This window comes from Cervus canadensis, chromosome X (genome assembly GCF_019320065.1).
Source record: "Cervus canadensis isolate Bull #8, Minnesota chromosome X, ASM1932006v1, whole genome shotgun sequence".
NCBI classification, from domain to species: domain Eukaryota; kingdom Metazoa; phylum Chordata; class Mammalia; order Artiodactyla; family Cervidae; genus Cervus; species Cervus canadensis.
Window position 1 is genome coordinate 145,590,692 of NC_057419.1, and position 27,755 is coordinate 145,618,446.

General features: G+C 41.2%; 1 protein-coding gene across 1 annotated transcript; it reads left to right on the forward strand.

Moving 5' to 3' along the window:
• Positions 1-27,613, forward strand: LOC122435798 (40-kDa huntingtin-associated protein-like). Its single transcript, XM_043459871.1, has 3 exons — positions 1-1,040; positions 2,172-2,293; positions 27,422-27,613. Exons 1-3 carry the CDS (start codon positions 77-79, stop codon positions 27,611-27,613), a joined length of 1,278 nt encoding a protein of 425 aa, XP_043315806.1. The 5' UTR covers positions 1-76.
• Positions 27,614-27,755: the final 142 nt, after the last annotated feature.

Here is a 27,755-nt window from a genome sequence, read left to right on the forward strand (position 1 = left end):
CTGAGCCGGACGCAGGGCACGTCGCCGGTCGCCGCCCGGTTGCGTCAGCGCGCCTGGAAGCACCGGGGCGGCGAAGATGGCGGCTTCTGCGGCCGGCCTGGGCGGCGGCGGCGCGGGCCCAGGGCCTGAGCCGGGGGATTTCCTGGCGCGCTACCGCCAGGTATCCAACAAACTCAAGAAGCGGTTCCTGCGGAAGCCGAACGTGGCGGAGGCCGGCGAACAGTTCGCACAGCTCGGCCGCGAGCTGCGCGCCCAGGAGTGCCTGCCGTACGCGGCCTGGTGCCAGCTGGCGGTGGCGCGCTGCCAACAGGCGCTCTTCCACGGGCCCGGCGAGGCGCTGGCGCTGACCGAGGCCGCGCGCCTCTTTCTGCGGCAGGAGCGCGACGCGCGCCAACGCCTGGCCTGCCCCGCCGCTGCTGGGGAGGCCCTGCAGGCCGCCGCCGCCGCGCTGGGCGCCGCCGTGCGCCTGCACCTGGAGCTCGGGCAGCCGGCCGCGGCCGCCGCGCTCTGCCTCGAGCTGGCGGCCGCCCTGCGCGACCTGGGCCAGCCGGCCGCTGCTGCCGGCCACTTCCAGCGCGCCGCGCAGCTGCAGCTGCCCCAGCTGCCCCTGGCCGCCTTGCAGGCGCTTGGCCACGCCGCGTCCTGCCAGCTGCTGGCGCGGGACTACAGCGGCGCGCTGGCGCTCTTCACGCGCATGCAGCGCCTGGCGCGGGAGCTCGGCGGCCCCCCGCCACAGCCGACGCCGCCGCCGTCCGGGCCGCAGCCCGCCACCCCCGCGGCCCTCGCCCCGCCGCTCCCGCCTGGCGGTGGGCCGCCGGCTACCGCCGCCCCGGCAGCGCTGGGTGCCTTCGCCGACGTGCTGGTCCGCTGCGAGGTGTCCCGCGTGCTGCTGCTGCTGCTCCTGCAGCCACCGCCCGCCAAGCTCCTGCCGGAGCACGCGCACACCCTGGAGAAGTCAATGGACCTTCATTTTGTCACGCGGCATCTTTTGTTATGGCGCACCGACTCTCTAGCTGTGGCGGATGCTCAGTTGGCCCATGGCATGTGGGATCCTAGTTTCCCAGCTGGGGATTGAACTCTCATCCCCTACATTGCAAGGCAGATTCTTAACGACTGGACCACCAGGGAAGTCTCTTCAACTCTATTTTAAAATAAGAGGCATAAGGCCTTACAGATAAAGTTAATAGTGGCCTTTGTCCCATCCTCAAGTTCAATTTACTTCTCCTACCTGGAAGGAAACATTATCAAAATTTTCATGTGCTATCTTTGCATCCTATTCTCTTTATAGTTTCATATACATACCTGTCACATGGACAAATATGGTATGAATTTTTAACATTTATAGAAATTATATTGGACTCTAAATATCATTCCGTGGCTTACTTCCTCTACTAGCAAAATGGTATACTTTATTAAATACTGATTGCAAAGATAAATTCACAAGTAAAAATGGAAAAATTGGTGTTTTCGTATCTACTTCCATGTACTTTCCCCACTTGTCATGAATGAAAGCAAAATGTAGTAAGCCCCTAACACACTGAGCATATTCAGCAATTGTGTCCTGACAGTCCTTTGTACTAAAAGGAAGGAATAGACGCCATGCTCACCTCATTTCCATACACCATGAGGTGATGGACAGTAACCAGGGCTTTGAACACCACCACCCAGCTGCTGCTACCAGTTTTCTCAGAAAGAATATCAGCCAGATGGACAACACTCATATTTGTTCCATTTATGTACTGGATCAGATCTAAATTAGAGACAGTGACAAGCATTAAAACACAGACTGAGAAAAAAAAATTTCAAAACCAAAATTGGTAACTTTACCTGAAATCCAGATGCAATCAAATCTCAGAGACATGATAAAGAAAATCATCTGAAACATTTTCTTCATTTCAAGTAGTAAAATTTGTGCATGCCCGTGCTAAGTCACTCAGCCGTGTCTGACTCTTTGCAACCCCATGGACTGTAGCCTACCAGGCTCCTCTGTCCATGGGATTCTCCAGGCAAGAAACCTGGAGTGGGTTGCCATTTCCTCTTCCAGGGGATCTTCCCAACCCAGGGGTCAAACCCACTTCTTCTGCATTGCAGGCAGATTTTTTACCACTGAGCCACCTGGTACTAACCTGGTAGGTGATACTGAACGCCTGTTTATCCTATTTGTTCCATAGTTAATGAGGATTGTGATTGCATTGATTCTGCTCACCAGTGTCTCCCTAAGACCCAGCACAGTAGCTGGCACATACCAAGTTATGGAAAATACTTGTTAAATAAATGGATAAGACTCAAGAAGGTAAGTAACGTGCTCGAGGTCATACAGGTAGTTCAGTGGAAGGGCTGGGATTTGAAATCAGGTTTGTTTGACTCTGAAGACCAAGGCATTAAACATTTTGTCATTGTGCCTCGCTCAAGAAAAGTGTCATTCCATGAAGGTTCAGTAAGGAGCTTTGTCTCCCTAAGTCTGACTTTGTGATTTACACCTTTTAATTTCTTACTGCTTTTTCTTCTTGAGTCCACTTCCCAACAGCCTTGTACCTGGTTTACTGCAACAGCTTTCTGCTTTCCTGCCTCAAGGTTATAACCATTAATTAACTGACTTTTACAGCCCCTCAAAAGGTAAGTTTCATTATTTTGTTTTCCTACGAAGAACATACAATGATTCCTTGCTGTTTATCAGTTCAAAAGTTCTCCTTGCTTTCCAAACCATCTATAAACTATCACTCTAAAACAACTTCATCCGTAGCATTTATCCATTATGCAGCATCTTCATATGCACAGCAGTAGAACAGGTACTGAAGAGGGGGCTTAACAAATATGCTAGTGGATTAGAGTGACAGACTGACCCTGTAAAGTAAGATTTACTTATTCAACAAACATATATACTCAGTGTCAATGCCTAATACGTGCCAGTTGCTGTGCCATGTTTGGCAGGCTTCCCTGGTGGCTCAGGCGGTAAAGAATCTCCCTGCAATACAGGAGTCATGGGTTCGATTCTTGGTGGGGAAGATCCCCTGGAAAAGGGCATAGGAACCCACTCCAGTATTCTTGTTTGGAGAATCTCATGGACAGAGAAGCCTGGCAGGTACAGTCCACAGAGTTGCACAGACTTGGACACGACTGAAACAACTTAGCATACATGTCCATGCCATGTTTAAGGTTATAAAGAATGAGATTCTCTGCTATATTTTTTATCTTTAGGTCCGCTTCATTCCTCTTTCTGTGCAGTTTCCTCTGCAACCTTTTTATTTCTGCTTTGGCATGATTTCAGTCTTTGGACTGAATCTTTCAGTTATGCTGGTACTGATTCAAGTGCCCCTGTTTGGTTCCATGCACCCTTCACATTGGTAATTATTGCTTAACCTTCAGGCTTTGAAAAGTTAATCCTGGTACATGTTACATCCTAGCGCAGGGCTGGATTATATATACTGTCCCAGAATCTAATATGGGACCTGTTGAGAATAATCTTCAGGAAACTTTAAAAATATATATAGCGAGGGGAAATTAATCTGCTTAACTTTGGCGAACTGTTAGTTGCTGCAATAAACACCCATTATCATGATGATAAGAAAAAATTACAGGAGACAAATGCACATTAGGTCAATGAATAGTTTTGAAGCCAAATAGCAAAATCAAGAGTTGATCAAAAGGCTACAAAAGTTGCAATAGCAATGGGATTTACATCTATTGCCAACAGCACAGATTGTTTATGAAGCCACTGTTCTGGTGCAAAGACTCAGACACGACTGAGTGCGCACACACACACACACCCCCATACACCACTGCTCTGGCACAAAGTCTGACACAACTGAGCACACACACACACACAGGCACAAACCCATACACCACTGCTCTGGAGCAAAGAGTTGGACACGACTGAGCATGCACACACAAAAACACACACAACCATCTGCCACTGCTGCAGTGCAGAGCCAAACATGACTGAGCACACACACACAATACACACACCCGCATATGCCACTGCGCTGGCACAGTCAGACATGACCGAGCACACACACACACACACACACAAACACCCCCCAATACAAAACTGCTCAGGCACAGAGAGTAGGACACAACTGTGTTTGCACACACAGACACACACACCCATCTGTCACTGCTCCAGTGCAAAGAATCAGACATGACTGAGCATACACAATCACACACACACACCCATATGCCACTGCTCCAGTGCAAAGAGACAGGACTGAGCCTGAACACACACACACACACACCAATACGCCACTGCTCTGGTGCAGAGTCGCAAATGACTAAGCACACACACACGCACGCACGCACACCCATATACCACTGCTCCAGTGAAAAGAGTCAGACATGACTGAACACGCACGAACACAAACATACACCCATATGCCACTGCGCTGGTGCAGTCAGACATGACCGAGCACACACACACACACCCATACACCACTGTTCCACCACAAAGAGTCAGACACGACTGATCACACACACATACACGCACACACCCATATGCCACTGCACTGGTGCAAAGAGTCAAACATGACTGAACACACACACACCCATATGCCACTGCTCTGGTGCAGTTGGACACGACCGAGCACACACACACACACACACACACCTGCCCATTCGCCACTATTATAACTCAAACAGTCAGACACTACTGAGGGCATAGACACACACACACCCACATGCCGCTGCTCCAGTGCAAACAGTCAGACACGACTGATCACACACACACACACACCCACACACCCATATGCCACTGCTCTGGCGCAGTTGGACACGACCGAGCACACACACACACACACATACACACACATGGATAGCACAATAACTATCAAGGTTGTATGTTTGTCAACCAATTCCTTCATCTTTGACATTTCTGGCTCTGTTTCTATTGACTTATTTTTCTCTTTGACGTAGCTAACATTTTTTCTGCTTCTTATGCAATTTTATGTAGATGTCAAATATTGTTAATTTTGCTTCACTGAGTGCTGTATTTTTATATATTCCTTTACAGAATGTTGAACTTTGTTTAGACAGGCACATACATTACTTTTATATCTCTTCTATCCTTTCAGCATATGTTTTCTCAAACAGCTTTATTGGTATTTAATTAATAGATGATATTTAATTCACATATCATGGTGCAGTGGTAAAGAATCTACTTACCAGTGCAGGAGACCCAGGTCTGATCCCTGGGTTTGAAAGATCCCCTGGTGGAAGAAATGGCAACATAGTCCAGTATTCTTGCCTGGAAAATTCCATGGACAGAGAAGCCTGGAGGGTTGCAGTCCATGGGGTTGCAAAGAGTCAGACACAACTGAGTGACTGAGCATGCACACTATCATACCATTCACCCATTTAGTCTACAAATTGGTAGTTTTTAGTATATTCAGAGTTGTATGACCAGCACCAGGATCAATTTGAAACAGTTTACAAAGAAACTCCACACTCATTAGCCATCATTCCTCATTTCCACCTAAACCTCCCATCCCTAGTCAATCACTATTCTACTTTATGTCTCTGAAGATTTTCCTATTCTGAATATTTCATATGAAAGGACTCAGTCAATATGTGGAACTTTGAAACCGGGCTCTTTCACTTAGCATAATATATTCTAGCTTCATTGATGTTGTAGCATTAATCAGTACTTCATTTCTTTTTATGACCAAATAATATTCCATTGTATGGATATACTACAATTTATCCATTCATTGATGAACATTTGAGCTGTTTCCATTTTTGAACTATTGCGAATACTGCTTCACATGCAAGTATTTCTTTCAATACCCTTTTTCAGTTCTTTTAGATACATACCTAGGAGCGGAATTGCATGTTCATATGGTTATTCTGTGTTGAACTTTATAAGGAAGTGCCAAACCGTTTTCCACAGGACTGAACCTTATTACAATTCCACCAGCAATGTATAAGGGTACCAATTTTTCCACATCCTTGCTCATATTTCTTTTCCATTTGTTTGATTATAGCCATCTGAGTGGATGGAAAGTGGTATCTCTATGCAATTTTCATTTACAATTTCCTGATGACTAATAATTTAGTAGAATTTTTTCATGTGCTTATTGCAATTTGTGTATCTAGTTTGGAGTAATGTCCATTCTGATCCTTTGCTAATATTTTTCTTTTTTTATCATTTGCTAATTTTTTAATTGGGTTATTTATCTTTTTTCAGCTTTATTGAGGTATGATTAACAAATAAAAATTGTATATATTTACGTTGTACAACATGATGTTTTCTTTTAGGGTGTGAAAGATAAGAACTGTGAAATGATCACCATAATCTAGTTAATTAACACATCCATCATCTCCATACTTGAAATATTTTCTGTGGTTAGAACATTTATGATCTATTCTTTTAGCAAATTTCAAGTATGCAATATTATTAATTATGGTCACCATGCTGTGTGTTAGATCCCTAGAACTCATTCATCTTTTTAATGAATTCATCTTGTAACTGAAAATGTGTATCCTTTGATCAACTTCTCCCCATTTCCCCCAGCCCCAGCCCCCAGCAAACATTATTCCACTTTCTGGTTATATAAGTTCAACATTTTCAGATTCCATATATAAGTGAAATCATATATCATTTGTCATTCTGTGCTTAGCTTATTTCACCTAGCATAATGTCCTCCAGGTTTATCTATGTTGTTACAAACGGCAGAATTTCCTTTTTTTAATGACTGCATTATATATATACATACCTTTGAGATATTGCTTTCATTTCCTACAGATATATGACCAAAATTTGGATTGCTGGATCATATGGTAGTTCTATTTCTAATTTTTTGAGGAATCTCCATACTGTTTTGAAAATGGCTATACCAGTTTATATTCCCACCAACACTGTATAGGGTTCCCTTTTCTCCACATCCTCACGGATACTTGTTTTTTGTTGTCTTTTTGATAACAGCCATCCTGACACGTGTGAGGTGATAGTTTATTGTGGTTTTGATTTGCATTTCGTTGATGATTCTCAGTGTTGAGCATCTCTTCATGTGCATGTTGGCCATTTGTACGTCTTCTTTGGAAAGTGTTTATTAGGTCTCAGGTCTATTCTTAAATTAGATTGCTTGTATTTTTTTGCTATTGTTATAAAAGTTTCTTATATATTTGAGGTGAAAGTGAAAGTCACTCAGTTGTGTCCAACTCTTTGTGACCCCATGGACTATATAGTTCAATTCTCCAGGAGAGAATACTGGAATGGGTAGCCTTTCCCTTCTCCAGGGGATCGTCCCAAACCAGGGATTGAGCCCAGGTCTCCCACACTGCAGGCAGATTCTTTACGAGCTGAGCCATCAGGGAAGCCAATTTGAGGTATTAACCTCTTATCAGATATATGATATACAAATAGCTTCTCACGTTCCATGGGTTAACTTTTCATTTTGTTGATGGCATCCATTGCTGTATAGCTTTTTAGTTTGATGTGGTACCACTTGTTTATTTTTGCTATTGTTGCTTTGGCTTTCAGTGTCAAATTTAAAAAGTCTGCCCAGATGGATGTCAAGGAGCATACACCTAGATTTAATTCTATGAGTTTTATACTTTCAGATTTTACATTTAAGTATTTAATCCATTTGAGTTAAATGTTGTGTATGGTGTAAGATAGTGGTCCAGTTTCATTCATTTGCTTATGGATGTCTAGTTTTCCCAACACCACTTATGGAGAAGACTACCGCCTCCCCATTGTGCATTCTTGGCTTCCTTGTCAAATATTTAGTTGATTGTCTATGTGTGGGTTTATTCTTGTACTTTATTCTGTTCCATTGATCTATGGGTCTGTTTTTATGCCAGTACCATAGTGCTTTGATAACTGTAGTTCTGTAATATTTGAAATCCAGAAGTTCCCAGCTTTATTTTTCTTGCTCTGGATCATTTTGGCTGTTTGGGGTCTTTTGTGGTTCCATACGATTTATAGTATTGCTTTTTCTATTTCTGTGAAAAATACCATTGGAATTTTGATAGGGATTGCATTGAATCTGTAGATCTGCCGCTGCTAAGTCGTGTCAGTCATGTCCAACTCTGTGCGACCCCAGAGACGGCAGCCCACCAGGCTCCCATCCCTGGGATTCTCCAGGCAAGAATACTGGAGTGGGTATCCATTTCCTTCTCCAGTGCATAATCTGTAGATCACTTTAGATATTATGATCATTTTTAACAACATTCATTCTTCCAATCCAGGAACACAGGATATATTAGAATTTCTTTTTTATTTTTATTTATTTGGCCATGCCATGAAGTTTGAGGGATCTTAGTTTCCCTCCAGGGATTGAACCTGGACCCTTGGTAAGTGCAGAGTGCTAATGACTGGACTGCCAGGGAATTCCCCATGAACTCAGGATATGTTTCCATTTGTTTGTGTCACCTTCAAATTCTTCCATTAATATCTTATGTTTTTCAGGGTACAAGATCTTTCATTTGCTTGGCTAAAATTATTTCTAAGTATTTTTTGATGCTATTGTATATGTGAATGTTTTCTTAAATTCTTTTCCAGATAGTTCATTAGTGTACAGAAATACAACTGATTTTTGTTTGTTGATTTTGTATCCTGCAACTTCACTGAATTTGTTTATTAATTCTAGATTTTTTTGGTAGAGTTTTTAGGTTTTTCTACAAATAAGACCATGCCATCTGCAAACAGAAATAATTTTTCATCTTTCTTTCCAATTTTGATGGCTTTTATTTCTTTTTCTTGCCTAATTCCTCTACAGAGGACTACCAGTATTATCTTAAAAAGAAGTGGCAAGTAGGCACCCTTGTCTTGTTTCTGATATTTGAGAAAAAGATCACTTTTTACCACTGAGGATGATGTTAGCTATGGGCTTGTCATATGGCTCTTATTATGTTGAGATACATTTCTCCTAAAAAAAAAAAAAAACTGCAGAGTTTTATCATGAAGAGATGTTGGTTTTGTCAAATGCTTTTTCTGCAATTGTTGAGATGATTATATGATTTGTATCCTTCATTATGTTAATGTAGTATATTATGTTTATTGATTTGTGTATGTTGAACCATCCTTGCATCTTGGGGATAAATTCCAATTGATCATTTTGTATGATCCTTTTATCATGCTGTTGAATTCAGTTTGCTAGCATTCTGTTGAGGATTTTTTCCATTTTGATTCATCAGGGAGTTTGCCCTGTAATTTTCCCTCCTTGTAGTGTCTGTATCTGATCTTGGTATAAGGATAATGCTGGCCTTACTAAATGAAAATCAATATGTTCCTTCCCCTTCAAATTTTTGGAACAGTTTAAGAAAGATTCATTAATTATTCTTTAAATGTTTTGTATAATTCACACATGAACCCATCTGCTCATGAGCTTTTCTGTACTGGGAGGTTTGTGATTACTGCTTCAATCTTATTTATTGTTGGTCTGTTCAGATGTTCTATTCATGATTCAGTCTTGGTAGGTTGTAAGTTTCTAAGAAATTATGCATTCTATGTCATCTTACTCATTGGCATATAATTTTTCATAGTATTCCCTTATGATCCTTTGTATTTCTGTTGTATCAGTTGTAATGTCTTCCTTTTCATTTCTGACTTTATTATTTGAGTCTTCTCTCTTTTTTTTTCTTCATTTAAGTAGCTAAAGATTTGTAAATTTTATCTTAAAAAACCAACTCAGTTGTGTTGATCTTTTTGTTGCCTTTCTGGTCTCTATTCCATTTATTTCTTCTCTAATCTTTATTCTTTCCTTCTTTCTGCTTTGTGTTCAGTTTGTTCCTTTTCTAGTTCCATGAAGTGTAAAATTAGGTTGTTTGGTTGATATCTCTCTTTTTGCTTAATGCATGCATTCATTACTCTAAAATTCCTTCATGGATGTGCTCTCACCACATCCCATAGGACTTGTTGTCTCCATTTTTAATTTGTCTCAAGGTATTTTTTAAAATTTTCCTTTGATTTATTCATTGACCCAGTGATTATTCAGGAGTGTGTTAATTTCCACGTATGAGTACATTTTACTCCTGTTATTGTTTTCTGATTTTATACCATTGTTGTCATAAAAGATACTTAATGTGACTGCATTTGTCATAAATTTAAGCCTTTTGTTCTCCAATTACGATCTATCTTGGACAGTATTCCAGTCCAATTTATCTATTTTTTCTTTTGCTGTTTATGCTTTGGTGCCATACCTAAAGAATCATTGCCTATGGTAACGATGACCCTATATGTGAGACAGCAAAAGAGACACAGATGTAAAGAACAGACTTTTGGACTCTGTGGGAGAAGGCGAGGGTGGGCTGATTTGAGAGAACAGCATTGAAATGTGTATATTACCATATGTGAAACAGATGACCAGTCCAAGTTCAATGCATGAAAAACGGCACTCAAAGCTCGTGCACTGGGACAACCCTGAGGGATGGGATAGGGAGGGAGGTGGGAGGAGGGTTCAGGATCGGGGACACATGTACACCCATGGCTGATTTATGTCAATGTATGGCAAAAAACCATTACAATATTGTAAAGTAATTAGCCTCCAATTAAAATAAATAAATTAATTTTTTAAAAAAGAATCATTGCCTAATCCAGTGTTAGAAGTATTTACCCCTTGTCTTCTAAGAGTTTTATAAATTTAGCTCTTAACAGGGAGGTCTGTGATACATCTTAACTAAATGTTTGTGTATGATGTCAGGCAGGGGTCCAGTTTCATATTTGCCTCTGGTTTTCTTTTCTTATGATGACTTAGTTTGGTTTTGACATAGGATAGAATGAGTTAGGAAGTACTTCCTCCTCTTTTATTTTTGAATAATTTGTGAAGGATTGGTGTTAATTCAGAATTAGCATTAATTCAGAAGTTTCATAGAATTCACCTGTGAAACCATCTGGTCCTGGGCTTTTCTTGGTGTGAATTTTATAATTTACAAAAATAAAATTATGCTGTCTTTTATATTTATCTATGTTGTTGCCTTCACCACTGATATTTATTTCTTTGTGTGATTTTGAGTTACTCTCTGATGTTCTTTCATTTCAGCCTGAAGGACTCTCTTTAGTATTTCTTGTAAGACAGATCTGTTAATGATGAATTATCTCCATTTTTTTAATCTAGGAATGTCTTTTTTTAATTAATTTATTTTAATTGGAGGCTAATTACTTTACAGTATTGTAGTGGCTTTCACCATACATCGACACAAATCAGCCACAGGTGTACACATGTCCCCCATCCTGAACCCACTTCCCACTCCATCCCATCCCTCAGGGTCATCCCAGTGCACCATCCCTGAGCATCCTGTCTTCTGCATCGAACCTGGCCTGGTGATCTATTTCACATATGGTAATACACATGTTTCAATGCTATTTTCTCAAATCATCCCACCCTTGCCTTCTCCCACAGAGTCCAAAAGTCTGTTCTTTACATCTGTGTCTCTTTTGCTGTCTCACACATAGGGTCATCATTACCATCTTTCTAAGTTCCATATATATGTGTTAATATACTGTATTGGTGTTTTTCTTTCTGATTTACTTCACTCTGTATAGTAGACTCCAGTTTCATCCACCTTATTAGAACTGATTCAAATGCATTCTTTTAAAAAGCTTAATAATATTCCATTGTATATATGTACCACAACTTCCTTATCCATTCATCTGCTGATGGACATCTAGGTGGCTTCCATGTCCTGGCTATTGTAAACAGTGCTGCAGTGAACATTGGGGTACACTTGTCTCTTTCAGTTCTGCTTTCCTCGGTCTGTATGCCCAGCAGTGGGATTGCTGGGTCGTATAGCAGTTCTATTTCCAGTTTTTTAAGGAATCTCCACACTGTTCTCCATAGTGGATATACTATTTTGCATTCCCACCAACAGTGTAAGAGGGTTCCCTTTTCTCCACACCCTCTCCAGCATTTATTGTTTGTAGACTTTTGGATAGCAGCCATTCTGACTGGCGTGAGATGGTATCTCATTGTGGTTTTGATTTACATTACTCTGATAATGAGTGATGTTGAGCATCTTTTCATATGTTAGCCATCTGTATGTCTTCTTTGGAGAAATGTCTATTTAGTTCTTTGGCCCATTTTTTGATTGGGTCATTTATTTTTCTGGTATTGAGCTGCATGAGCTGCTTGTATATTTTTGAGATTAATTCTTTGTCAGTTGCTTCGTCTGCTATTATTTTCTCCCATTCTGAAGTTTGTCTTTTCACCTTGCTTATAGTATCCTTCTTTGTGCAAAAGATTTTAAGTTTGATTAGGTCCCATTTGTTTATTTTTGCTTTCATTTCCATTACTCTGGAAGGTGGGTCATAGAGGATCCTGCTGTGATTTATGTCAGAGAGTGTTTTGCCTATGTTTTCCTCTAAGAGTTTTATAGTTTCCGGTCTTACATTTAGATCTTTAATCCATTTTGAGTTTATTTTTGTGTATGGTGTTAGAAAGTGTTCTAGTTTCAATCTTTACAAGTGGTGGACCAGTTTTCCCAGCATCACTTCTTAAACACTGTTTTTTCTCCATTGTATATTCTTGCCTCCTTTGTCAAAGATAAGGTGTCCATAGTGCGTGGATTTATCTCTGGGCTTTCTATTTTCTTCCATTGATCCATATTTCTATCTTTGTGCCAATACCATACTGTCTTACTGACTGTAGCTCTGTAGTATAGTCTGAAGTCAGGCAGGTTGATTCCTCCAGTTCTATTCTTCTTTCTCAAGATTGCTTTGGTTATTAGAGGTTTTTTGTATTTCCATACAAATTGTGAAATTATTTGTTCTAGTTCTCTGAAAAATACCGTTGGTAGCTTGATAGGGGTTGCATTGAATCTACAGATTGCTTTGGGTAGTATACTCATTTTCACTATATTAATTCTTCCAACCAATGAACATGATATATTTCTCCATCTATTTGTGTCCTCTTTGATTTCTCTCATCAGTGTTTTATAGTTTTCTATATATAGGTTCTTTTGCTCCTTTGGGTAGATTTATTCCAAAGTATTTTATTCTTTTCATTGCAATGGTAAATGGAATTGTTTCTTTAATTTCTTTTTCTATTTTCTCATTGTTAGTGTATAGGAATGCAAGGGATTTCTATGTGTTAATTGTATATCCTGCAACTTTACTATATTCATTGATTAGCTTTAGTAATTTTCTGGTGGTGCCTTTAGGGTTTTCTATGTAGAGGATCATGTCATCTGCAAACAGTGAGAGTTTCACTTCTTCTTTTCCAACCTGGATTCTTTTTATTTATTTTTCTTTTCTGATGGCTGTGGCTAAAACTTTCAAAACTATCTTGAATATTAGTGGTGAGAGTGGGCACCCTTGTCTTGTTCCTGACTTTAGGGGAAATGCTTTCAATTTTTCACCACTGAGGATAATGTTTCCTGTGGGTTTATCATATATGGCTTTTATTATGTTGAGGTATGTTCCTTCTATGCCTGCTTTCTGGAGAGTTTTTATCATAAATTGGTGTTTAGTTTTGTCAAATGCTTTTTCTGCATCTATTGAGATAATCATATGGTTTTTATCTTTCAATATGTTAATGTGGTGTATCACATTGATTGATTTGCAAATATTGAAGAATCCTTGCATACCTGGGATAAAGCCCACTTGGTCATGATATATGATCTTTTTAATATGTTGTTGGCTTCTGTTTGCTAGAATTTTGTCAAGGATTTTAACATATATGTGCATCAGTGATATTGGCCTGTAGTTCTCTTTTTTTGTGGCATCTTTGTCTGGTTTTGGAATTAGGGTGATGGTGGCCTCATAGAATGAGTTTGGCAGTTTACCTTCCTCTGCAATTTTCTGGAAGAGTTTGAGTTGGATAGGTTTTAGCTTTTCTCTAAATTTGTGGTAGAATTCACCTGTGAAGCCATCTGGCCCTGGATTTTGTCTGTTGGAAGATTTTTGATTATAGTTTCAATTTCCATGCTTGTGGTAGGTCTGTTAAGATTTTCTGTTTCTTCCTGGTTCAGTTTTGGAAGGTTATACTTTTCCAAGAATTCGTCCATTTCTTCCAGGTTGTCCATTTTATTGTCATATATTTGCTGATAGTAGTCTTTTATGATCCTTTGTATTTCTGTGGTGTTTGTTGTGATTTCTCCAGTTTCATTTCTAATTTTGTCGATTTGATTTTTCTCCTTTTTTCTTGACAAGTCTTGCTAATGGTTTGTCTATTTTATTTTCTCAAAGAACCAGCTTTTAGTTTTGTTGATTTTTGCTATAGTCTCCTTTGTTTCTCTTTCACTTATTCCTGCCCTAATTTTTATGAATTCTTTCCTTCTACTAGCCCTGGGGCTCTTCATGTCTTCCTTTTCTAGTTGCTTTAGGTGTAAAGTTAGGTCATTTATTTGATGTTTCTCTTGTTTTTTGAGGTAAGCTTGTATCACTGTGAACCTTCCCCTTAGAACTGCTTTTACTCAATCCCATAGGTTTTGGGTTGTCATGTTTTCATTTTCATTTGTTTTGATGCATATTTTGATTTATTTTTTATTACTTCTGTGATTTGTTGGTTACTCAGAAGTGTGTTGTTTAGATTCCATATGTTTGTATTTTTAATAGTTGTTTTTTGTTCCCCTGTAGTGGACATCTAATCTTACCGCATTGTGATCAGAAAAGATGCTTGGAATGATTTCAGTTGGTTTTTGTTTTTTTTTTAATTTACCAAGGCTAGACTTATGGCCCAGGATGTGATCTATCCTGGAGAATGTTCTGTGTGCACTTGAGAAAAAAATGTGAAATTCATTGTGTTGGGGTGAAATGTTCTATAGATATCAATTAGGTCTAGCTGGTCCACTGTGTCATTTAAAGTTTGTGTTTCCTTGTTAATTTTCTGTTTAGTTGATCTATCCATAGGTGTGAGTGGAGTATTAAAGTCTCCCACTATTATGTGTTACTGTTAATTTCCCCTTTCATATGTGTTAGCATTTGCCTTACATATTGTGGTGCTCCTATGTTGGGTGCATGTATATTTATAATTGTTATATCTTCTTCTTAGATCGATCCTTTAATCATTATGTAGTGTTCTTTTTGTATCATTTCATGGCCTTTATTTCAGAGTCTATTTTATCTCATATGAATATTGCTACTCCTGCTTTCTTTTGGTCTCCATTTGCATGAAATGACTTTTTCTAGCCCTTCACTTTTAGTCTATATGTGTCCCTTGGTTTGAGGTGGGTCTCTTGTAGATAGCATATACAGGGGTCTTGTTTTCGTATCCATTCAGCCAGTCTTTGTCTTTTGGTTGGGGCATTCAACCCATTTACATTTAAGGTAATTACTGATAAGTATGATCCCTTTGCCATTTGCTTTGTTGTTTTGGGTTCAAATTTATAAACCTTTTCTGTGTTTTCAGTCTAGAGAAGATCCTTTAGCATTTGTTGAAGGGCTGGTTTGGTGGTACTGAATTCTCTCAGCTTTTGCTTGTCTGTAAAGCTTTTGAATTCTCCTTCATATCTGAATGAGATCATTGCTGGGTACAGTAATCTGGGTTGTAGGTTTTTCTCTTTCTTCACTTTAAGTATGTCCTGCCATCTCCTTCTGGCCTGAAGAGTTTCTATTGAAAGATTCAGCTGTTATCCTTATGGGAATCCCTTTGTGTGTTATTTGTTGTTTCTCCCTTGCTGCTTTTAGTATTTGTTCTTTGTGTTTGATCTTTGTTAAATTGATTAATATGTGTCTTGGGGTGTTTCACCTTGGGTTTAACCTGTTTGGACTCTCTGGGTTTCTTGGATTTAGGTGCCTATTTCCTTCCCCATTTTAGGGAAGTTTTCAACTATTATCTCCTCGAGTATTTTCTCATGTCCTTTCTTTTTGTCTTCTTCTTCTGGGACTCCTATGTTTCGAATGTTGGGGTGTTTCACATTGTCCCAGAGGTCCCTTAGGTTGTCCTCATTTCTTTTAATTCTTTTTTCTTTTTTCCTCTCTGTTTCATTTATTTCCACCATTTTATCTTCTACCTCACTTATCCTATCTTCTGCCTCAGTTATTCTACTGTTGGTTCCCTCCAGAGTGCTTTTGATCTCAGTTATTTCATTATTCATTATTGACTGACTCTTTTTTATTTCTTCTAGGTCCTTGTTCAACATTTTTGCACCTTTCAATCCTTGTCTCTAGTCTGTTTATCTGTAACTCCATTTTGTTTTCAAGATTTTGGATCATCTTTACTGTCATTATTCTGAATTCTTTTTCAGGTAGACTCCCTATCTCCTCCTCTTTTTTTGTTTTGTTTTGTTTTTTGTTTTGGTGGGCATCTATCATGTTGCTTTACCTGCTGACTATTTCTCTGCCTTTTCATTTTATTTAGATTGCTGTGTTTGAGGTGGCCTTTCTGGATGCTGGAAGTTTGTGGTTCCTCTTTATTGTGGAGGTTGCTCCCTGTGGGTGGGGTTGGACGAGTGGCTTGTCAAGGTTTCCTGTTTAGGGAAACTTGCGTCTGTGTTCTGGTGGGTGGAGCTGGGTCTCTTCTCTCTGGATTGCAACGAAATGTCCAGTAGTGACTTTTGGAGTGTCTGTGGGTGTGGTGTGACTTTGGGCAGCCTGTATTTTCATGTTCAGGGCTGTGTTCCTGCATTGCTGGAGAATCAGTGCGGTATGTCCTTCTTTGGAACTTGCTGGCTGTTGGGTGGAGCCTGGTTTCTGTGTAGGTATGGAGACTTTTGGATGAGCTCTTGTCACTTCATGTTCCCTGGAGTCAGGAGTTCTCTGGTGTTCTCAGGTTTGGGATTTTAGCCTCCTGCCTCTGGCTTTCAGTTGTATTCCTACAGTAGCCTCAAGACTTCTCCATCCATACAGCACAGATGATAAAACATCTAGGTTAATGGTGAAAAGATTCTCCACAGTGAGGGACAACCAGAGAGGTTTACTGAGTTACATAGAGCAAAGAAGGGGAAGGGAGGAGATAGAGATAACCTGGGGGAGAAAAAGGAGAGTCAAAAGGGGAGAGAGGAATCAAGCCAGTAATCACACCCCTAAGTAAAAATGGGTACTGAAGATTAGAATCTTTTTTTTTTTTTTAGGAAATGCCTGTCTGTATCTAGTTTGCTGAGAATTTTTATGATGAATGGGTGTTGGATTTTATCAGATGATTTTTTCCCTTCATCTGTTGATATGATCTTGTGATTATGAAGATTAGATTCTTAAAGGTACAAAATTGATAACAAATACCAAAAAGCAAAGATTAAAACTCTAGAATAGAGGTTAGACCCTCAAAAATACAATATTAAAAATACAAAACAAAATGAATCACAAAAATTATAATATATATATATATATATGAAATTTGCTTTAAAAATAGGGTCTTTTGTTGCAAGGTAATAGTAGATTATAAACATGAAAATTAAAAGAGTAATAAAGAACTTAAAAAGAAAAAAATTAAAAATGATAATAGTAAAAATATATCTAGGAATTTGTCTGGAGTTGTTGGGGGCACTGTGGGGTCAGTTCAGTTTCAGATAGTTCCTTGTTCCAGCTTATACTTCTTCTTGAGGTCTATAGGCCCCTTCCAATGCTTAGTCAATGCTAACTACAGGGTTTTAATCTGTTGCACCTGTCACTTCTAGAGTGGTTCCCTCTTCTTTGTTTATTTTGGCTTCCTCTGTCTACAAGTCTCTTCAGTGTCTAATTTCTGCCCTGACACAAGGGGGCCAAGGTGGTCACTTATTTAGGCTCACTTGTTCAGTTGTGTTGTGGGGAGGGAGGAACACTCTAAACAAGTATCACTGGCATATGTGGGGTGTGCTCACAGTGGATAGACCACACTTGGGTTTGCCCCAGCTCACAGCAGCGTGTGCTTTCCAGGTCTAAACTGCTCAGGCTCCAGGTTGCTCTGCAGGGGAACTGTCCAAAGTGGGCCCTGGGTTTCATGCACTTCTGGGAATGTCTTTTTATAACTTCACTTCTGCATAGTTTTCTTAGATATAGCTTTTTCTTTCAGCATTTCAAATATATCATCCCACTGCCTTCTGGCCTCTGGTTTCTAATGAGAATTCAGTTGTCAGTATTATTGAAATGTCCTTGTTTGTGATGAATTATTTTTCTTTTGCTGATTTCAAGATTTATTGTCTTTCGCTTTAGACATTTTGACTATGTGTTCTAGGTATGGGTCTCTTGAGTTTACCATATTTGGAATCTTTGAGCTTCTTGACTATGTAGATTCAAATAGTTCACCAAACTTAACAAAATTTCAGTCATTACTTATTATTCTTTTTCCCCTTTCTCCCCCTTTCCTTTATCTGGACCTCCCATTATGTATGTTGGTAGGCTTAATGTTGTCTGTTGGGTCTTTGGGTCCTGTTCCTTTTCATTTGTCTTTCTGATTCTCAGTCTCAGATAACTGACCTATCTTCAAGGTCAGTAATTGTTTCTGCCTGCTCAAGTATGCTGTTGTGCCTCTGTAGGGAATTTTTCATTTCAGATATTATACTTTTCAGCTCCAGAATTTCTGTTTTGTTCCTTTTAAAACTTTTTCTGTCTCCTGTTATTATCTTTCATTTTTTAAGGCATCATTCTATTGCTTTCCTTTTGCTCATTGAACATATTTACAACTGTTGATTTAAATTCTTAGTCTAGTAAATCCAGTGTCTGGGCTTTGTCTAAGATAGTTTCTATTAATATCTTTTTGGCTGTCAGCGGGTCATGCTGTGCTTTTTTTGCTGTCATAGTTTTTTGTTGGAAATTGGACATTTGTAGTACTGTAGTATGTAACTCTAAAAGTTAGATGTTTCCTTCTCCAGGGTCTGTTGTTGCTCTTTATTTAGTGAATGACTAAGTAAATCATGGTGCTGCCACCAGATAGAATAGTAAGTGACTATTTAAGATGATAATTGTGAAGTCAGTGTACTATGTAAAATTTTAAATATTATGTCAAATGAATAAAGTCTACATGTAAAAATATAAGATGCATTAATACTAGAACTGGGTAAAAACAGAAATAAAGAGGAAAAGAAAGGAATAGCAAAAGTGATAGTAATTGTATTATGATGATGAGATTATAGGTGAGTTTTCATTTGTACTTTCCAAGTTTTCTTTTTTTTTTTTTTTTGGTTCTAGTATTTTTTTTTTTTTTAACTTGGCCATGATTCTTTATTTATTTTTTTTTTCCAGTGGGTTTTGTCATACATTGATATGAATCAGCCACGGATTTACAAACTTTTTGTGCTTTTATTTTTCTTATCCATTATGGTTTATCACAGGATATTGAATATAGTTCCCTGTGCTATACAGTAGGACCTTGTTGTTTATCCATGCCGTATATAATAGTTTGTATCTGCTAACCCCAAACTCCCAGTCCTTCCATCCCCCACCCACTCTCCACCTTGACAACCAGAAGTCTGTTCTCTATGTCTGTAAGTCTGTTTCTGTTACTTTTTGTGCTTTTAAATATTGGACATTTTATTTTAGTTTTTATTATGAAAGTAGTACATGTTCATTGTTGAAATTCAAAACACAGTCTACAGAAGATTTCAAAGTGAAGAATAAGACTCTGTTTCTCTGGTAAAGAATCCGCCTGCAATGCAGAAGACCCCGGATCAATTCCTGGGTCAGGAAGAGAAGGATTTAGGCTATCCACTGCAGTATTCTTGGGCTTTCCTGGTGGCTCAGATGGTAAGGGATCCACTTGCAGTGCCACACACCTGGGTTCAATCCCTAGGTTGGGAAGGTCCCCTCGAGAAGGGAACAGCTACCCACTCCAGTATTCTTGCCTAGACAATTCCATGGACAGAGAAGCCTGGGAGGCTTTAGTCCATGAGGTCACAGAGAGTCAGACACGATTGAGCAACTTTCACTTTCTCAAGATAATTAGCCAATTATCATTTTTCATGTAGTATTTCATACATTGTACATACATGTGTATATAGAATCTTAATAATTCTTTATGATGTTAAACTTACAGAAAAGTTGGAAAAACAGTACAAAGAACTCCCACATACCCTTCACCCATATTGTTCCATTGTTAACATTCTGCCATAGTTGTGCAGTGTGCATGCATGTGTTTGTGTGTGTGGACCATCATTATCATTAGGCTTTTTCTGAACCATTTTTTTAGAATAAGCTGCAGACATCATGCTCCATCATCCCTAAATACTCTAATGTGCTTCTCAAAAATCAAGGACACTCTTATACATAACTACCACATTGTCAAGCAAAAGGCCAAGCACATACAGGGAACTCTGCTCAATATTATGTGGCAGCCTGGATGAGAGGGGAGTTTGGAGGAGAATGGATACATGTATATGTATGCCTGAGTCACTTTGCTGTCTACCTGAAACTATCACAACATTGTTAATCAGCTATATTCCAATACAAAATAAATGTTTACTTAAAAAAGGTGAAGAAGGAGCAGGCAGAACATTGCAAGCAAATGAATTTGTGAGGGAGTTGGATTCAAATGTGCCAAAGTTCAGTGTGGAGAAGTTCATAATGCGAGGAATAGAAGAGGAAGCTGGGAGAATAAGCAGCAGTGGCATTGGAGAGGCATACTAATCCAAGAAATCTGAATTCTATCCTTGGGACAAGAGAGAGGGGAAACACACTTTTAAACAGCTGTGTGGAGTGCTGTGATTCACTTGTAACTGATCAGGACCCTATGAGGCCTTCCTAGAACAGACGCCCCCACCTATGTCCTCCACCTGTCTTTTGCCTGTTTTTAAAAAACCTTTAGTCAAAGAATAAATTTAATGAGAGAAGTGAGAAAATGAAGAAAGAAAGGAAAACAATCAGGCAAGACCAAATAATAGTAATTTAGCCATTAAACAAAGTCAAGGACCTTTAGTTCTTCCTCAAGGACTATAGATAATATTCTGAGCCATGTCATTTGAGCTGTTTTGCAGATTTTGAAATCCCCTCTAGTATGCTACCCACAAGCATGTAGTCCTCTAGGCTGGCTGGAACCAGAAGTTTGATGATGCTGACACCCAATTACCTCACCACAAACCCATCAGAACAGTATCCATGAGCTGATCTTGCCTTGTTCCTTGAACACTATAAGACACCTCACTGTCCCTTCCAGGACGGGACACATAGTCTTAAGGGTAGGAGCCCACTGTGGCCCCCTTTTCCTGGCAAAGCAATAAAGCTACTTCTTTTTACTTTACCTCCCCACTGCCCCAAAAAGGCCAAGCACCAGAGTGCCTAATTGGGCTTGTAAAGTACAAACAACACCCCCTTTTTAGATAAAGATGACTGCAGCACCAGTTGTGGGACACTCCACTGCCAAGGACCCCCCTCTAGACTGCAGCTCAGGAGTTTATATTCTGTAGTTATACCCTGCCTGGCGCAGGGCTCAGAGACTCATACATCAGCAGAATACAGAAGGCAAAGAAAAACTGTCCCAGGGCAGCCTCCCAGGGGAGATAAGAAGGTGAGAGGGAGATAGACTCACAAACCTCCCATCCTCATGTTTCAGTTGGATCACAAGACATCCTGCCAAGACCCAGATAAGTCACAGCTTGAGCTCTGCTTGAACAGATACATGGAAGGTCATGAGGGCACTTTGGTAGGCCCATTCTCTATATCTTCACCACTGACTTGTCACATACCCAACTAAGAATTCTCAGGAGCATAGGTCACCCCATCAAGTATACTGTAATTAATTGTACTGATAGAGGCTTATACCCAATCCACACAGGACCAGACTATGACTGTGATTCCCTAGTATTATGATCAGGCCCACTTGGAGGACAGACTTCAGCCAGGCTCCCCAGTGGGAAGTAAGCCAGTTAAATATCTCATTGATCCAGGCACAGTAACGGGTTTTGCGGCTGCACATACCCTGCCTTGACAAACCAGCAGGAAGTCCAGGACATCATCATTACCACTTACACTGAAGAATATAGAGTGGTTTGTGTATGGCAGGCTAGTATAGGCATGCTATTCTGATATGCAGAGTACATCACGAGAAATGCTGGGCTGGAAGAAGCACAAGCTGGAATCAAGATTGCTGGGAGAAATATCAATAACCTCAGATATGCAGATGACACCACCTTTATGGCAGAAAGTGAAGAGGAACTGAAGAGCCTCTTGATGAAGGTGAAAGAGGAGAGTGAAAATGTTGGCTTGAAGCTCAACTTTCAGAAAACTATGATCATGGCATCCGGTCCCATCACTTCATGGCAAATAGATGGGGAAACAGTGGAAACAGTGGCTGACTTTATTTTTTAATTTATTTATTTTGGCTCCAAAATCACTGCAGATGGTGACTGTAGCCATGAAATTTAAAGTTGCTTGCTCCTTGTAAGAAAAGTTGTGACCAACCTAGACAGCATATTAAAAAGCAGAGATATTACTTTGTCAACAAAGGTTGACAAAGGCTAGTCAAGGCTATTGTTTTTCCAGTAGTCATGTGTGGATGTTTGAGTTCGACTATAAAGAAAGCTGAGCGCCGAAGAATTGATGCTTTTGAACTGTGGTGTTGGAGAAGACTCTTGAGAGTCCCTTGGACTGTGAGGAGATCCAACCAGTCCATCCTAAAGGAGATCAGTCCTGGGTGTTCATTGGAAGGATTGATGTTGAAGCTGAGACTCCAATACTTTGGCCACCTGATGTAGGGAGGTGACTCACTGGAAAAGACCCTGCTGTTGGGAAAGATTGAGGGCAGGAGGAGAAGGGTAAGACAGAGGATGAGATGGCTGGATGGCATCACCAACTCAATGAACATGAGTTTGGGTGAACTCCGGGAGTTGGTGATGGACAGGGAGGCCTGGCATGCTGCAGTTCATGGGGTCACAGTCGGACATGACTGAGCAACTGAACTGGCTGGTAAAGTGGGTACTGTGTAGGTGCTCTGAGCATGTCCTCTTACCCATAAAGGGGGTGCAGGGTGGATCTTTTAGGAAAGAAATTGGTTTGTAGAAGCTAACTTTCAAGTTCTTAATGGTCTGACTGGGAAGATGAGGCCATGCCTGGGGTGACCAGGAAAACCAAGTCTTTGCGATTCCTCCTAGGAACAGTTGGGACCCCAGGAGGCAGCGGCACTTGTCCTTGAGCTCTCCAGACAGTGCTTATGCCAAGTGCACCCAAGAGGATGTTAAAGACTGGAGTGAGACAGGAGGCGTGACGCATGTCGTCTGGAAGGTGCTGGAACCTTAGCCACCTTCCAGAAAGCTGCACACCTGGGCATCAGGCCCTGACTACCAGGTCCCGTGGGCACTGGGGCGGGAGGGCTTCTGTGCCCGCTTAGCTGGGGGACAGGCATGTGCGTGAGTGCACACACAAGCCCTTTCCAAGTTCAGTTGACCAGAGATCCAAGGCAGAGACTCCAGCAGGTCACCTGAAAGGCTGTTCTGTGCTTTTACAATGGACAGGAAGGGATGGAGCCAGGGAAGTTTCAGGAGCGCATCATAGGTGGGGGTGTGGAGAAGGAGTCTCAACCAGCTCAGAGGACACTGAGTGGTGGCCGGCTTGGGGACTCAATGTGGTGTGTCCCTGGTCACTACAGACAGAGTCTAACTCTTTCAGATGGACATTCAATTAGGTTTCACTGAGTTCAGTGGTCTGGTCAGTTTTCTGAAAAAAGTCTTAAGTGGACATTTCTCTCTCTCTTTTTCTAAGCTACTTTAAATTGCAGAGTGTTTGCTTTACAGTATTGTCTTGGTTTCTGCCCTACATTAGCATGAATCAGTCATAGGTATACATATGGCCCCTCCCTCTTGAACCTCCCTCCCTTTGTATTGTTTTGTTTTGTTTTGACTGCACTGTGCAGCATGTGGGATCTACTTCCCTGCCCAGAGATTGAACTCAAGCCCCCTGCACTGGAAACACAGTCTTAACAACTGGACCTCCAGGGAAGTCTGCCTTTTTTTTTTAAGTTAAAAATCCTTCTTTTAAGATTTTGAGAACAGTCACAAACTTACAGAAAAGTTGGTGTAATACAGGGAAGATTTCTTCCTGAGCCATTTGAAGAGTAAGTTGCTAGTGTGATCAGGCTCTGTCACCACAGGACACCTCTTAGGTAAGCACAGTCAAACCTAGGAAGCTAGCCTTGACCTACCACTGCCACCTTGTCCTCAGACTCTGTCCCACTGTCCCCACTGACCAGTTGATGGTCTTGATGCACAGGAATCTGGGTCAGGGTCAGGAGTCCTTCAGTGAGAAGTGGCCCCTCAGCCTTTGCTTAACTTTCCTGAGGTTGACGTTCTGGAAGATCAGAAGCCAACTGCTTTGTGCAGTGTGCCTCAAGTCGGGTTTGTCTGGAGCTTCCTCGTGGTGGGGTTCAAGGCTTCCTTTTTTTGGCTGGAGTCTCTCAGAACTGGCACTGACTCTTCTCATTGCTCCCACCTGGGTGACCCTGGTCCCTCTCTGCCTGCTGTGACAGCCTTACATTGATCTCAGGATTGAGGTGCTGGCTACCGTGTTTCACAACATGAGCTTTCACATGCACTTCACATTTGTAATTGATAGCAGTTTTGTGGCTAGTTACTTTAAGACTATGAATATCCTGTTTATCATCAAATTTTTAATTAATTAGTATCATTGTTTCTTTGGATGTTCAGGTTGTCTTTGCTTTGGGAGCTTCAGGCTGGCAGCCATGTGCTTTTTCACGTGTCTCTATTCTTTTTTGAGGGATTCCTTGCTTTCTGGTGGAACAAGCTTTCCCAAGCTCATTTTGTCCTTGCCTAACCTTGGCCCTGGAGTCAGCCTTTAATGACACTTATAAACCAGTACATGGGCAGGAGTGCTGCTGCTTCTGGCCTTTTCCAAGGACAGTTAGGGAATGTATGTATTGGAGAGAGAGACACACACACAGGGTTAGGAATGTATGTTTGTGACAGAGTTAGGAATGTATGTTTGTCACACACACACACACACACACACACACACACTTCATTCTGACTGTTTCCCATTGCCTCCCTAGTCTCCCTATTTCTACCCTCACCCTCTCCCTTGCACAAGTGCCCTCCTCAGTGCCTCAGGTGTCAGCCTCCCCCTCTCCTGGAGGCCCTGAATTTCCCTGCTGAGCCCTCTCTTCTAGAAGTTCCTTCCTCACCCCACTTGATTGGGCTGCACCTTCCTCATCAGCCACACCTCCATGTGGACACCCTGCTCACCTGCCCTGAGGGCTCTGACCACCTACCCTGAGCTGTCTGAACCCCGGCACCAGGTGCTGGCCTGGTTCTGCCACATCGCGTGACTTTGGGATGGAACTGAGCAGGAAGGGCAGAGCTGTGGAGGGGAAGGCATTAATTTTAATAAACTTGGCAGACTTGCCATTTTCAGTGCACTTTGCTATCTAAAGGACTCCTGTTCCACATCTGCCTCTAAAGTGAAAATGCCCTTTATCTTGAGTCTTTTGTGCTGAGCACATATCATATATCACGCTAGGAATTGTGCTCAGTACAGGGGACACAAAAGTGAAAATACATCCCACCCTCGCCTTCTCCCACAGAGTCCAAAAGTCTGTTCTGTAGCCCAGGTTGGATGCATGAGACAAGTGCTCAGGGCTGGTGCACTGGGAAGACCCAGAGGGATCGGGTGGAGAGGGAGGTGGGAGGGGGGATCGGGATGGGGAATACGTGTAAATCCATGGCTGATTCATGTCAATGTATGACAAAAACCACTACAATATTGTAAAGTAATTAGCCTCCAGCTAATAAAAATAAATTGAAAAAAAGTGAAAATACACAGTACAGCTCTTATAAATTATCTTGCAATTAACCCAGATTTCATCCACATATTGGGATTGCTCCATATTCAAAAAAAGATTTCTTTTTTTTTTTAATGATCTGCTCATAAGAACACTGAATTATCTTGAGTGTTTTTGTTATTGTCTAAAGTCAACAAAGATAAAATCTCTTATCATTTCATTAATCCAAATTTCTGAAAAGATTGTCACTGCTTAAATGTTTTGCAGAACATTTAGTTTATAAAATGATAGCCCAGTTTGGGCAATTTGAAAGGCACATCTGAAGTCTTGATGATATGCCCATACCCTTTCATTCTGATATTTCATTTCCTGGAAGTTCTGAAGGGAATAATCAGGTGTTTGCCTTAGAGATCAGCTGCAAGGTGTCCTGAGCACCAGAGGGTGAGATCTGTCCTGCAGGAGTCTCGCAGTGAGACGGTGCACAACCATTATGGTGCCTGGACAGATGGCACCAGTCGGGGCAAAGTAGGAGAATACACACTTGGCCCCAATTATATTATGTAAAAATTACCTTTGTGCTTCTAAATCAGACATTTATAATCTTGTAGTAATTGCTTCTGGATTATGAGAAGTTAGTTTTAGGAGAAAAGTCACTGTCTACAGTCACTGTTAGTTACTGCTTTTAAGGAGGTGTAATTTACATAAAGGGCTTCCCTGGCTTCTCAGTGGTAAAGAGCCCACCTGCCAAAGCAGGAGACATGGGTTTGATCCCTGGGTCAGCACTATCCCATGGAGAAGGAAATGGCAACTCACTCCAGTATTCTTGCTTGGGAAATGTTATGGCTAGAGGAGCCTGGTGGGTTATAGTCCATGGGGTTGTGAAGAGTTGGACACAACTTAGTGACTGAGCCCTATTCTAAACCTGAGGCAGCCTTTCTCTTGAACCTTATAGTCCATGGGGTTGCAGAAGAGTCGTACAAGACTTAGCGACTGAATGATAAAAATGGAAATACAAGAAAAGTCACAGATTTTTTTTTTATGTCTGATGACTTTTGACAGTTACATTCATCTGTGTAGCTATCACTCAAAACAAGAAGTTGACTGTTTTTCTGCCAGTCGTATGTCATTAGACTTCCAGTGGCTGGGGTCCAGGGACCCGGCCCATCCTTTGTACTGCTGCATATTCTGCCTGCAGCCTCACTTCCTGCAAATCAGTGAGAAATCCTCCCAGAATTGAAAGGTTTTCACACTGCATCATTGGCACCCTGGTGGTTGTCTAGTAACTAAGAGGATACTAGGAAATGAAATATCAGTTAGTTACTGTTAGTTAGTTGAGTCTCAACGAGAGACTCAAAAGTAGATAAAATACCTCAAAGAGACTTTTTTAGAGATGCTTTTTTGTTTTTACATATGATCACTTTGAAACCTCATGGATGACTGTGAGTTCTGGTGTCATGGGGCTCTTTGTATCCGTGGGTTCATCTGCTGTCATGGGAGAAGCAGTAGGGTAGTTCTGTGGCTGGGAAGTGATGAGCATGTGGTTTGCTGTTCCTGTTGTTTAGCTGTGGATGCCCTGACCTTGCATACCCAGAGCTGGCTGCAGGAGCATCCTTTCTCTTGAGTGTTGCCTGCATTTCAGTCAGTGTTGAGGTTTGCAAACGATTCAGTGCACCTCTACAACCTGGAGGGCTTCCTTGATTATCCACAGTTTCCAAAAGAGAAATTAGAGTTTAGACTGTTGGTGCTTGTCCAGCCCTCTTTCCAAATACCGTGAAGGGTAGAGCAGGATTGAAGACCAGATCCTCTTGCCACGGGCCTCTTGAAGGTGCCCAAGGGTCTTGGGATAGGAGCCGACGCCCTCCAGGGAGTGGCCTGTCTCTGAGTTGTGACTTCCTCTGACCATCTTCTCTTGGCAGAAGTCCTCCATGGGCACCAAATTTTGGCAGCGGTCTGTTGAGGACAAAGAGGACAAGACCCCCATGTGGCAGAAGTTCACCCAGGCAGAGATGGCAGAGGCTGTGGAACGAGACCGGAAGCGCCGAGAGGAGAGGCTGGACGCTTGTGCCACCAAACTCAAGCAGCTGGACCAGAAGTGCAAGCAGGCTTAGTGGGCGAGCCTTGCCATGCAAAAGGTGAGCAGTGAGCCTGGCCCCTGACCTGGAAACCGGGGATGTGTCACTGAGCATCTCCCTGGCTTCTCAGCACAAACTGTGGCCAGTGGGGATCCCAGTTGTTAGGAGTTCAGGCCTG